The 13,610-nt window shown below is 48.0% G+C and overlaps 1 protein-coding gene across 1 annotated transcript; it reads left to right on the top strand.

Annotated features, from left to right (window-relative positions):
- Nucleotides 1-247: 247 nt before the first annotated feature.
- Nucleotides 248-3,184, top strand: LOC309545766 (uncharacterized protein; the record flags this gene model as incomplete). Its single annotated transcript, XM_082245120.1, has 1 exon — nt 248-3,184. The coding sequence occupies one exon, from the start codon at nt 248-250 to the stop codon at nt 3,182-3,184; it is 2,937 nt and encodes a 978-aa protein (XP_082101246.1).
- Between the last annotated feature and the right edge of the window lie 10,426 nt (nt 3,185-13,610).

Here is a 13,610-nt window from a genome sequence, read left to right as displayed (position 1 = left end):
GCCTGTGAGGGGCTGACCGCCGCAGTAAATAGTCGTGCGGCGGGCGGCAAGCAATTAATGCTCAGGGGTGCAGGGGTAATTATCATGCTATTACAAAAGTCTTGAAATATATGAAATAGACCTCAGGGGTGTTGGGGTTTAACATAATTATGATCTCACTATAGTACATTGAAAATTAAGTAAACTCCTAATGAGCTCTTCTTACTTTGTCTACAGTCTTTCACATCCCCAACAAGCCCTGTACCAGATGGTCTTCAGGCAACAAATGAAGATGATGGATTTCACTACTCTTCTGAATGACCTCGCTCAGACCTGCCGGGAGCTAGAACAGATTAAAGCAGACCAGACTAAAGATCACGAGAGAGTGTCCAAGTCATTTGAGAATACTCTACTCTCCATCCTAAAGCAGGAACAGACCATCCTTAATCGTGTGGAAGAAGAGCATGGAAGACTGAGAGACCAGTTGTCATCCATCCAGCAAAGCAATGAATTGGTCCTACAAAATGGAGTTTGTGAGATTAATAACATGGTGCAAGAGATTGCTACCGTGTCCTCCCAGCTAAAGCAAGCACTAGTGACCTCTGGTGACAGCCAACTTGTCATGAAGGAGATCCAGCAACGAATATCAAACATATTCGCAAGAAAAAAAAACATCTGTATCAATCTAAAGAAGGTGTATTTCGATCCACAACCTCTTCCATCTACTACACTTGGGGTGATACAATGTGAGGAACAATCCCTGGGCTTCTCCTCATTGCATTGCAACAGAAAAGCTCTGTTACCTGTAGGAAGAAACTCAGCTATCCAACCAACGCTTCTGATTGATGAAAGACCACCATGGGATGTCAGGTCACATAACCCAGATGATTTTGGCTTTGTGGGTGTGAAGATCTTGTTGGATGACAGCGATGGAGACTGTGGGTCCAGCACCCAGTCATCATCTTTAGAACAGAACCTAGGGGGCGCCGCTGATCAGAAACTGGGGGTTTCTTCAACAGATAAGGCAGTGGTGGAAGCTGACAGTGCCGCTCTAAGCCCCCGAACAGCCACCAAGAAATGGATCTCTGACATTAAGCAAAGTCCTACAAAGCAAGGTAAGCAGCATGGACTGGAATCAATAAACCAGGCTGAGGGAGGCAGCAAATTAACCAGACATCAGCCTTTAGTAAACAAGCAGCTCTCAAAAGACTCATCACTAGTCAACCAAAATGTAAACCATCAAGTGAATCACTTTACAGCAAGGAAACACCAAGATTCGAAAACAGGCAGCTCTGGTTTCAAAAAGGATCCTACTGGTCATCAACAGAAGACAGTGATAAGCTCTAAAGAGATGGGCACCACAGCTGATCCTAGGAATGGCAGAGATAACGAACTGAGACATGTCAGCAATGATAAAGTTAGCAGAACGTCTGAAAACAATTCTCTGTTCAGAGCAACCACTGCTTATATATGTGATGGTGACTCGGAAAGCTCGGAAGAAATTTTAGAAGAAATAGAAACAGAGACAATAAGAGATCCAAAGTCTTGCCGACAAGTGGCTCTTAGGGAAAGTCGGGTACCATCTGCCAAGAAGATGATTGGTGGAGACCAACGGACATTGTGGATGACTATGGAGTCAGACGGCCAGATAGAGAGGACCGGTGGTGAGAACTCTCCTACATCTTATTTAAATAGACACAATCTAGAAAGCGACCATCCTCAATCAGTGCATAGAACACAACTGGGCGTTGACTATCTTAGAATGTCCGATGAGATGTCAGATAGCCTCAATAGTGAACTTCTGAGTGTTCCAAGACCGACTTCTCCCGCAGAAAGCGTGAAGTCAACATGCACCTTTATCATAGAGAAGCCAAAGAGCAGAGGAGTTTGCAAATCTGGTACATTTAAAGTTTCGTCTTCAAAAACGCAACCTAATGAATCTGGAAAGGCTCACCCTATTATCTCGGAATCTGAAAACTCAGAAGTAAATCAAAGGCAACAAGCGCTAGTGAATGCACGGCACAGAATTGTATCAAAACTCAGAAACAAGCAGTCGCAGGCTTCCTCCTTCGGGAAACCGGTACCAAGGTCCTCTTCCATGCCTTACATTGAGAAGATATCAAGGCCACGCACTGCTCCTTCTAGACTCCACAGACCAACTTCAGCTAAAGAAAGACGTGATTCTGTATCCAGTTCCTCGAGTTCTTGGTCCAACCCCAGAAGCCTGGCCGCAGCTGCCCCATCTGGTGCCCTTCGTGAAATTAAGGTGCGAGTTAAGTCAGCACAATACAATAGGAAGGTTTCGAAATATTCCCAACAAATTCCACCTCGAAAATGTTTAAGCAAGAGTGAGTCTAACCTTACTGACAGCCCTCTGGAAAATGGCGATGGCACAACCAAATTAGTTCGGCAGTTTGGCAAGTTTGGATCTGGGAGAGCTGAGTTAAACCTGCCCCATGGGATTCATGCCACAAGCACAGGTTCTGTATATATTGTGGATTACGGAAATCGAAGGCTCCAAGTGATGGACAGCAAGGGTAAGATCCTCCAACAGTTTTCTCTTGAAGCAAAGAATTATTTTGACGTGGCTGTGAACAACCGTGGGCTGGTGGCATTGACTAACTCAACTGACCGCACCTTGGATGTGTACAGCAAGCACGGTCGCCTCCTGCAAGTCATTTCCCGAAACTGGGGTGCTCCACGTGGCATTACCGCCAACTACAAGGATGAGTTTATCGTGGCAGACATGAAACTGGGCACTGTCTATGCTCTTATGCTGGACACTACCACTGGGCGGCAGAAAGAAAGCACTGTGGTACCTGGGTTCAACAAACCTTACCTTGTCAGTACCAACAGTCAGGGTCTTCTAGCTATATCAGAAAGGGGTTTAGATGGAGGTTGTTGTGTCAAGGTGCTCAGGGAAGACTGGCAACTTCTCAAGGTTCTAGGCCTCAAGGAATCCCCTGGGCCCAGCCTGTGTAACCCATGGGGCGTCTGTGTTGACAGTGAAGGAGGGGTTTTGGTGGCAGACTGGGGACAGAAACACTCTATTATTTACTATCCAGCCAACAAGCGGACCCGAGTTCTGGTCACGGAAGGTCTCAGTAGCCCCAGAGGCCTGGCTCTGTTGCAAGACGGTCTCCTACTGGTGGCTGATAGCATGCACAACTGCATCAAGGTGTTCAAGTACCAAGAGAATGATTAGTCACTTTGAAGTTGACCTGACACTAAAAGTATAAAGTCTGTTTATTTATTTTCCACCCACTCCTGCCCACTCCTACCCAGGTTGGAAGGCCACAATAAAAAAAAAATAATAATCTATAGGGAAAAAGGTTATTCAATAAACTAACCTAGGTGCCTGAGGGTGACTCCTAGACTACTCAGCATTCCCCGAGATCTCACTGGAAGAATAGTGACTCTCCCCCTTCCCCCACAGTAAAGAACTTAGGGGAAAGACGAAGAACTTTTTTCTTTACAGTTTTTATTTTTTATTGCGTCTTTTTGCCATGGAGGGTGGGAGGTGGGGGGCGAGTTAAACAAGTGCACCTTGCAATTATAATGACACTGAAGACACTTTAGTGCAACGGATGGTCTGTAAAAGTGTTTATTCATCTAAGTCAGGGGTCTCCAAAATTTCCAGTACAAAGGCCATATTCAGAATGAATACTTTACAAATATTCGCAGGTTGCAAAAAACTCCCTGCTATGGTCCCTATCAGAGAGCCCCTTTCATCAGGATCCCCATCAGAGCCCTCCCTCATTGGATTTCCCATCAGAGTTCCCCCTTACATCAGGATTCCCACCAGCGTTCCCATCAGAGTTCCCCCTTACATCAGGATTCCCACCAGCGTTCCCATCAGAGCCCCCTCTTACATCAGGTTCTCTATCAGAGAGCCCCTTTCATCAGGATCCCCATCAGAGCCCTCCCTCATTGGATTCCCCATCAGAGTTCCCCCTTACATCAGGATTCCCACCAGCGTTCCCATCAGAACCCCCTCTTACATCAGGTTCCCTATCAGAGAGCCCCTTTCATCAGGATCCCCATCAGAGCCCTCCCGCATTGGATTTCCCATCAGAGTTCCCCCTTACATCAGGATTCCCACCAGCGTTCCCATCAGAGCCCCCTCTTACGGTTTCCTATCAGAGAGCCCCTTTCATCAGGATCCCCATCAGAGCCCTCCCTCATTGGATTTCCGCTCAGAGTTCCCCCTTACATCAGGATTCCCACCAGCGTTCCCATCAGAGCCCCCTCTTACATCAGGTTCCCTATCAGAGAGCCCCTTTCATCAGGATCCCCATCAGAGTCCTCCCTCATTGGATTTCCCATCAAAGTTCCCCCTTACATCAGGATTCCCACCAGCGTTCCCATCAGAGCCCCCTCTTACATCAGGTTCCCTATCAGAGAGCCCCTTTCATCAGGATCCCCATCAGAGTCCTCCCTCATTGGATTCCCCATCAGAGTTCCCCCTTACATCAGGATTCCCACCAGCGTTCCCATCAGAGCCCCCTCTTACATCAGGTTCCCTATCAGAGAGCCCCTTTCATCAGGATCCCCATCAGAGCTCTCCCTCATTGGATTTCCCATCAGAGTTCCCCCTTACATCAGGATTTCCACCAGCGTTCCCATCAGAGCCCCCTCTTACATCAGGTTCCCTATCAGAGAGCCCCTTTCATCAGGATTCCCATGAGAGCCCTCCCTCATTGGATTTCCCATCAGAGTTCCCCCTTACATCAGGATTCCCACCAGCGTTCCCATCAGAGCTCTCTGTTACATCAGGTTCCCTATCAGAGTCCCCCCTTATGTCAGGTTAGAAACATAGAAACATAGGGGTTGATTTACTAAAGTCAAAGTTACTGTGCACTTTTGAACGTGAACTTTCACTCTGCAAGAGCAGTTGCTCCAGAGCTTAGTAAATGAGGGGAAGCTCTGCTGACTTCCATCATCATGTGCAAGCAAAAATGCTACTTTTTTTAAAATGTTCCTTGCGTGCAAATGGTTGTTCTTTGTGAAGTGAAGCTTTACCTCATTTACTAAGCTCCGGGACAACTGCACTTGCAGAGTGCAACTGCCCTTTCAAAAGTGCACAGTCTATTTGCCTTTAGTAAATCAACCCAATAGAAAAGTGACAGAGTCTGCCCCTTTTTTTATTTGGTGACTTTTAGTAGTATAGATCTATGTTTGTCCCAAGCATGTTTGAAGCCATTTACTGTTGACTGACTCACTGCCTCTGCTGGAAGTTTTTTTACAAGGTTCCTCCTCAGAGTTCCCTCCATACAACAGGTTCCCCATCTGAGTTCCCTCCATACTGTTGGAGACGTATCATTCTACATACATCAGGTTCCTCATTAGAATTCCCTCCATGCATCATGCTCCCCACCTGAGTTCCCTCCATACTGTTGGAGATCAGTGGCGGCTGGTGCTCAAAATTTTTTTTTTTTGGGGGGGGGGGGTTTGCGCAAACAGAAAAATGTAATAGGCATTGCTTTGCGGCAAAAAACGCTGTAAAAAATTGCGTGACTTTGAGGTCACAAAAGTGTGAAAGGGGCCTTCAGTAATCAAGGTATAGTGTGCCCCCTTCAATGCAGAGAGACCAGCGTGCCCCTTTCAATGCAGAGTGACCAGTGTGCCCCCTTTCAATGCGGAATGACCAGTGTGCCCCCTTTCAATGCCGAATGACCAGTGTGCCCCCTTTCAATGCGGAATGACCAGCGTGCCCCCTTTCAATGCAGAATGACCAGCGTGCCCCCTTTCAATGCAGAATGACCAGCGTGCCCGTTTCAGTGCAGAATGACCAGCATGCCCCCTTTTAATGCAGAATGACCAGTGTGCCCCCTTTCAATGCAGAGTGACCAGTGTACCCCCTTTCAATGCAGAATAACCAGTGTGCCCCCTTTCAATGCAGAATGACCAGCGTGCCCCCTTTCAATGCAGAATGACTAGCGTGCCCCCTTTCAATGCAGAGAGATCAGTGTGCCCCCTTCAATGCAGTATCACCAGAGTGCCCCCTTTCAATGCAGAGAGATCAGTGTTCCCCCATTCAATGCAGAGAGATCAGTGTGCCCACTTTCAATGCAGAATGACCAGTGTGCCCCCTTTTCAATGCAGAGTGACCAGCGTAGCTTGCTCCCCCCCAGAACAGTGCACTTACCTGATGCAGCGGCGGCTTCTCCTCAGTCCCCCGGCGTCTCCTCGTGTCCTCCCGTCTCCTCCTCGGCCAATGGCATGGTTTTTGCCTTTCGGCCAATCAGGAAGCGGGTCTCGGACCCGCTTCCTGATTGGCCAGGAGGAGGATCCGAGTGACATTAGCGAATTTTCATTCGCTATTGTCACATAATGGGTGGGCTTGGGGCACATTGCTCTGCGCCCCGGGCCCTCCCTTTTCTGAAGCCTATTAGAGCCTCTGGCTCTAATCAGGTGACTCAGATAAAAAAAACCCCATTGAACTCCATGCGTCCGGCGCCCCGCAGGTAGATTAGGAGGCAGGACGCATGGATGGGGGGGGGGGGGCGGCGCCCCTGCGCCCCAACGCACAGGCCGCCACTGTTGGAGATATATCACTCTACATACATCTGGTTCCCCATCAGAGTTCCCTCCATACATCAGGTTCCTCATCAGAGTTCCCTCTATACATCAGGTTCCTCATCAGAGTTCCCTCTATACATCAGGTTCCTCATCAGAGTTCCCTCTATGCATCAGGTTCCCCATCAGAGTTCCCTCTATACATCAGGTTCCCCTTCAGAGTTCCCTCCATACATCAGGTTCCTCATCAGAGTTCCCTCCATACATCAGGTTCCCCATCAGAGTTCCCTCCATACATCAGGTTCCCCATCAGAGTTCCCTCCATACATCAGGTTCCTCATCAGAGTTCCCTGCATACATCAGGTTCCCCTTCAGAGTTCCCTCCATACATCAGGTTCCCCATCAGAGTTCCCTCCATACATCAGGTTCCTCATCAGAGTTCCCTCCATACATCAGGTTCCCCTTCAGAGTTCCCTCCATACATCAGGTTCCCCATCAGAGTTCCCTCCATACATCAGGTTCCTCATCAGAGTTCCCTCCATACATCAGGTTCCCCATCAGAGTTCCCTCCATACATCAGGTTCCCCATCAGAGTTCCCTCCATACATCAGGTTCCCCATCAGAGTTCCCTCCATACATCAGGTTCCCCATCAGAGTTCCCTCCATACATCAGGTTCCCCATCAGAGTTCCCTCCATACATCAGGTTCCCCATCAAAGTTCCTTCCATACATCAGGATCCCAATCAAGGTTCCCATTAGGGCTCCATCTTACATCAGGTTCCCCATCGGAGTACTCCTTACATCAGGATCCCCATCAGAGTCACCTTACATCAGATGTCCCATCAAGGTCCCCCTTACATCAGATGTCCCATCAAGGTCCCCCTTAAATCAGATTTCCCATCAGGTTCCCCACCAGAGTCCCCACTTACATTAGGATCCCCATCAGATGTCTACATCAGAAGCAGAGACCATAGGCAGCCTCTGCTGACCTTCATCCTCAGTCAGAGCACATTGAGGATACGCCATGGACCCTTGCTGGGGGCCGGGTAAAGTCATACAGCGGGCCAGGTGTGGCCCGTTGGCCATAATTTGGAGACCCCTGATCTAGATCATGATATACCTAGTAGCAATCCCATTCCGCAGACTTGTATAAAGGATATCTAAACCCAAAAACAAAATATCATATATTGCAGCTTCCCAGGCCTCAGATGTGGTGGCTGCATTTGTTTTCTTTATTTTCAGGTTAGCTACATTTTCTGTGAATACTGAATATTAACCATTGATCCTGCCAAAATTCCAGTGTCCTTGTCATTATAGGGCACCTAACCTTAAATAACAAACAATGTTAGTTTTCCCAGATATCTGCTGTGAACCACAAAAGAATATCTCCCGAGGAGTAATAGGAGGGGTTAGTAGTCCAGATCCATAGACACAGTCCTGTGAGTGAGTGTTGTCACCCGAGGACAGGAAGTGTGTTAGTGGCGGGATCACCAGGTGAAAATAAAGGGAAAGAGCTGATAAACAGAAAACAAATGCAGCCACCGTATTTAACCACTTCTGGAGCGGAAGGATTTCACCCCTTAATGACCAGGCCATTTTTTGCGATTCGGCACTGCGTTAATTTAACTGACAAGTGCGCGGTCGTGTGACGCTGTACCCAAATAAAATTGATGTCCTTTTTTCCCCACAAACAGAGCTTTCTCTAGCGCTCATTGACAGACGTAGTCCTCGGTGATACAGCACCTTCGGGTTATGTTGCCTCCACAGGAACAGGACTAGACAGGAAATTAAAAAGCTCTGGCCACACCCTAGGGGCAGTCCCAGAGGGTATATCCTCTCTCTCTCTGCCTCAGCAAATCAGTTATTTTCTGTCTAGTTAGGAGTAAGGACCTAGATACCTTGCTGGGATCTTAGGTCCTGGCAAGATTTTTTTCTTAAAAGATTTTTTAGACAGCTTTTTTTCTCCAGTGTTCCTGTGAGATCTTCAAGCAAGAAAGCTGAACTGGGCGACGGGCTGGATGTTGAGATCCGGTGGTCACCCCAGTTCAGCCTACGAGCGCGTGCAGGCCATAGCTCCACGCTGGGTCGGCCGCGACAAAGTCCCATTAAAGGACTGACCCCGCGAGTTAAACGTCTCGCTGAAACGCCAAAGACCATGAGTCACGGCGTCCATATCGGTCGACAGCCCTCCCGCCCCGGTGGAGAGGGGTACTGTCAGGAGTTGGTGCCCGCCTGGTTCCGGTATGGTGAGTAGTATGTTCCCCCTTTTCCCCTGACGGGTCTTGTGGTGAACGCGGGCCCCTCTCTGTATGGTAAGATAGAGTCCCTCCCTATCCTATAAATGACACAGATCCTCCTACTTTGAGTGTGATTTTATGTGCAAAAAGCCAGGAGGCTTGGTTTGGGAGCTAACAATCTAATTGTATACATGTTAAAAAGATTGTAATCAGTGGCATTCTGGGAATCTTACGGTGATAAGAATAAGCTACCTACCAGTCAGAAGCCACGGACATGTAGACTGCCTTCCTAATCAGATCTCCAGCTATTAGCAGGCCTCCCGAATGGCCATGCGGTCCGCCAGGGCCGGTACCGCCAACCACGCCAAATCCCCATGCAGAGAGAGTGTTGTGTGCCCTGCAGCACACCGCTATTCAGTACAGGCCGCCGCCATTTTTTTTGCTGGATCGCACGAGCCGCCATTTTGGCGTAGCCTCGTGTCTCCAGCATGGGGGCGGCCATGTTTGAGGTGATCCAAACACCTCGTGGAGCTAGGGGAGGCGCCGGAAGGCGTGCAGAGGGGCGGAGCCGCCTCCTTTCTTCCTGGGCAGCCAGCCAAAAGACTTCCTGTTTGTCAAGACAGCGCTGTAACCTGTTGCAGTTTAACTCTGAGCATCAAGTGGTGAGCCTGGGGGTCTATCTCTCTCTCTCTCGATCGATAGGGATCCCTAGCAGGTAACACTAAGGGGCTTTTGTGGCGCTGGGGGTCTGAAAAAAAAAAAAAAAAAAAAGTTTTTATTTTTGAATTATATTATCCAGGAAGTGACTGGAATTATCATGGACCCTGCCACACATATTCCCCCACCTGTTTCCCTCGAGGGGGCCACGGGACCCGCCGGTGCACAGAGTGTAGAGTCATTTACAGCAATTTTGGAGTCTATGGTGGCTCGGGTGGAGGCGGCCTGTCAGGGACGGGGGTCAAGGAAGCGACCCCCGCCTACCCCTATACTATCTGACACCTCTGACTCAGATTCAGAGATGGTCACTGCAGTTGCAGGTCCCTCTGCAAGGGCTGTTATCTCAGGTAAAGCCCCCTCAGACAGTGAGGAGGACGATTCTTCTCCCGCTATAATTCAGGAAGAAGCATTGGTGGACGCACTAGTTGTGGCAGTGCAGGAAACCTTAAAACTTGAGGCTTTACCGGCAGAGGCAACTGAAACAGAGATTCCTTTTGGTACTAATAAGCCCATCAAAACGGTGAAGGTTTTTCCTGTACCCAAGTGTTTCGGTAATCAGATTAAGGAGAATGGGAGCATTCTAAACGTACCTTTACTATTTCCAAGCGTATTGCTAGACGCTATCCGTTTGAGGAATCCATCATTAAGAAATGGACGGTACCACCAGTGGTGGATCCACCTATTTCCAGGCTGAATAAAGCCACGGTTATCCCAGTGGAGGACACTTCGTCCTTTAAGGATCCGGTGGATCGAAAGATGGAAGCAGAGTCCCGCACCATCTTCTCTCTGATAGGGTCAGCATTTAGACCAGTAATTGTTATTGGTCTAGTTTCCCAGACACTTACGGAATGGGCGAAAATGGTACGCCAAGACCTTAGGGGAAAAGATATTCCCCAGGAGACATCTGATTTGATGGAACAGATTATACAAGGGCTACAGTTTATCTGTGACGCAGCCTTGGACACTACTCCCTTATTAGGGTGCATCTATGTCAGCGGTGATCCTCAGACGTGTGCTGTGGTTAAAATGCTGGTCAGCTGACCTAGGTTCCAAAAAGACCTTGACGAATCTCCCCTTTCAGGGGAATCATCTATTTGGGGCCAACCTAGATGAAATCATTAAGGATGCCACTGGGGGCAAGAGCACTTTTTTGCCACAGGCTGCTAAAGCTAAGGGACCTCGCAACAAGCGAGGACCTTTCTTTACCGCCCATAAAGGGCGCCCGGCTGGTACTAGCGGGAAAGGCAAGACTCCTCCAGGAGGGTTCAAGAAGGGCTGGTCGGACAAGCAGAGGACCAACCCAGCCAAACCCGAAGCAAAGGAGTACACAGCCTGAAGGTGCGCCCCCACCCGGTTTCAGGGTGGGGGGACGTTTTCACTGGTATTCAGGACATTAGATCGAGCATCAACCACTACTACCGGTGCGATTCTTCCCTTCCAACATTTAAGTACTACAGGAAGCGGTAGTTACCGTTCCCTGAATAGATCTTTTCCTTTACCTTTTCCTAAGATTAGTCCCTATACCTCACAGGAATCGGATCTGGTTGACCAGATAGGCCAAGTAGCCTCTAGTCGGGTGACTTCGGTCCCTGAGGTTCAACCAGAAAAGATCACCCTTCCTGATAACAATCAGGTATCTGATAAATGTGTGGGAACAGAAAACGACCAGACTTTCTCGGATGGTCGGGGCCAGATACCTCTAGGGACGCCTGGTTCAGATTCTATCAGCGCCAGTGGTCCTAGAAATTCTAGGCTGGCCTCCTCAAGCCGGCCTGGCCGACTTGGACATGCTAGTCGCAGACGTTCCCAATGGAACTTCGTCTCAGGGAGTGTCTGTGGTCTCAAGGACCAATTTACCATCATGCTTTACAGTCGCTGGTTTTAATGGCCTGGCCATCGAGACCCAAGTACTGAAGGACAGAGGTTTGTCTATTTCAGTCATTCCTACCCTTATTAAAGCAAGGAAAGCGACTTCCAGTAAGGTCTATTATCACACATGGAAGACTTATATTGCGTGGTGCGAATCTTTAGGATTTCCTCCACGTACCTATTCGGTGACTCGAATATTGGCCTTTTTGCAACAAGGGGTTGAGCAGAAGCTAGCCTTGAGCACCATCAAGGGTCAAGTTTCAGCATTAGCAATCTTCTTTCAGAAGCCTTTAGCTACCAAGTCCTTGGTGCGGAATTTCATCCAGGGGGTGCGGCACCTGGCTCCACCAGTCCGCGTGCCCTTACCGCCCTGGGATCTTAATTTGGTTTTGTCGGTTCTACAGAAACCTCCCTTTGAAAACATCAGGGAGATTCCCTTGCTTACTTTATCCCAGAAGGTGGCCTTCTTGGTGGCTATTACTTCTGCTCGCAGGGTGTCAGAACTGGCTGCATTATCATGCCAGTCCCCATACCTAGTGATTCATAGGGATAAGGTAGTACTTCATCCTAAGCCATCTTTTCTTCCTAAGGTGGTTTCAGATTTTCATCTGAATGAAGATATTGTACTACCTTCCTTGTGTCCTCAGCCCAAGCATCATCGGGAACATGCGTTACATTCCTTAGATGTGGTTCGGGCAATCAGGGTATACCTGAAAGCTACGGAATCATTCCGTAAGACGGATTCACTTTTTGTGATCACGGATGGCCCCAGAAAGGGTTTGCCTGCATCTGCCGCGACCATTGCCAAATGGATTAGACAAACGGTGGTACAGGCTTATTCTATTAAGGGTCAGAGTCCTCCGTTCCCTGTTAGGGCGCACTCCACTCGAGCGCTCAGTACTTCCTGGGCCTTCCGCCATCAGGCGTCAGTGGTCCAGGTATGTAAGGCGGCCACCTGGTCGTCTGTACATACCTTTACAAAATTCTATAAAATTGATGTGACGGCATCGGCGGATGCCTCATTTGGCCGCAAGGTTTTGCAGGCCGCAATTTGAGGAGACCGGTGGTCTACCTCAAGGGTTTTTTCTGTTTGAAAAAAAAAAAAATTTTTCTCTGTTGAGTCTCATCATTAAGGATGAGCATTGTAAACTTCTAGTTGGCACCGGTTGGGTCTTCTAGATTGGGATTTGATTTTCATTTTCCCACCCTTCATTTGTGATACTGCTCTGGGACGTCCCGAAGGTGCTGTATCACCGAGGACTACGTCTGTCAATGAGCGCTAGAGAAAAATGGATTTTTGTAAAATCTTACCGTAAAATCCTTTTCTCTTAGCTCATTGACAGACGTAGTCCCCGCCCCTCTGTTTTTTTGAGTTGGGTTGGGTTAAAATCTCTAAAGACTGCTTTTTCACATAACTGATTTGCTGAGGCAGAGAGAGAGAGGATATAGCCTCTGGGACTGCCCCTAGGGTGTGGCCAGAGCATTTTAATTTCCTGTCTAGTCCTGCTCCTGTGGAGGCAACATAACCCGAAGGTGCTGTATCACCGAGGACTACGTCTGTCAATGAGCTAATAGAAAAGGATTTTACGGTAAGATTTTACAAAAATCCATTTTTCTTTTGGCGGTATTTGATCACCTCTGCAATTTTTATTTTTTGCGCTATAAACAAAAAAAGAGCGACAATTCTGGAAAAAAAAAAAACAATATTTTTCACATTCTGCTATAAAATATTCCCAAAAAGTTTTTATAAAAATCAAATTTTTTCATAATTTTCTGCCAATTTGTATTCTGCTACATATTTTTGGTAAAAAAAAAATCCCAATAAGCGTATTTTGATCGGTTTGCACAAAAGTTATCGCGTCTACAAACTAGGGGAAAGATTTCTGTCATTTTTATTATTTTTTTTTTTACGAGTAATGACGGCGATCTGCGATTTTTAGCGGGACTGCGACATTGCGGCGGACAGATCGGACCCCTAACTGACATTTTTGACACTTTTGGGGGGACCAGGGACATTACTACAGTAATCAGTGCTAAAAATATGCACTGTCACTGTACTAATGACACTGGCAGGGAAGGGGTTAGCTCAGGGGTGATAAAAGGGTTACGTGTGAGCCTAGGGGGTGTTTTCTAACTGTATGGGGGTGTGGCTTGTGAAATTACCATAGAGACCCGTGATCCTATAGAGAAGGATCACAAGCACTATAAATATGCACTGTCTCTGTAATAATGACACTGGCAGGGAAGGGGTTAACCCAAGGGTGATAAAAGGGTTAAGTGTGAGCCTAG

The sequence above is a fragment of the Pelophylax lessonae genome, assembly GCF_965119305.1.
Source record: "Pelophylax lessonae genome assembly, chromosome: 2".
Classification (NCBI taxonomy): Eukaryota; Metazoa; Chordata; class Amphibia; order Anura; family Ranidae; genus Pelophylax; species Pelophylax lessonae.
The sequence above is the reverse complement of the archived record's forward strand: the minus strand, read 5'-3'. Positions and strand labels throughout refer to the sequence as shown.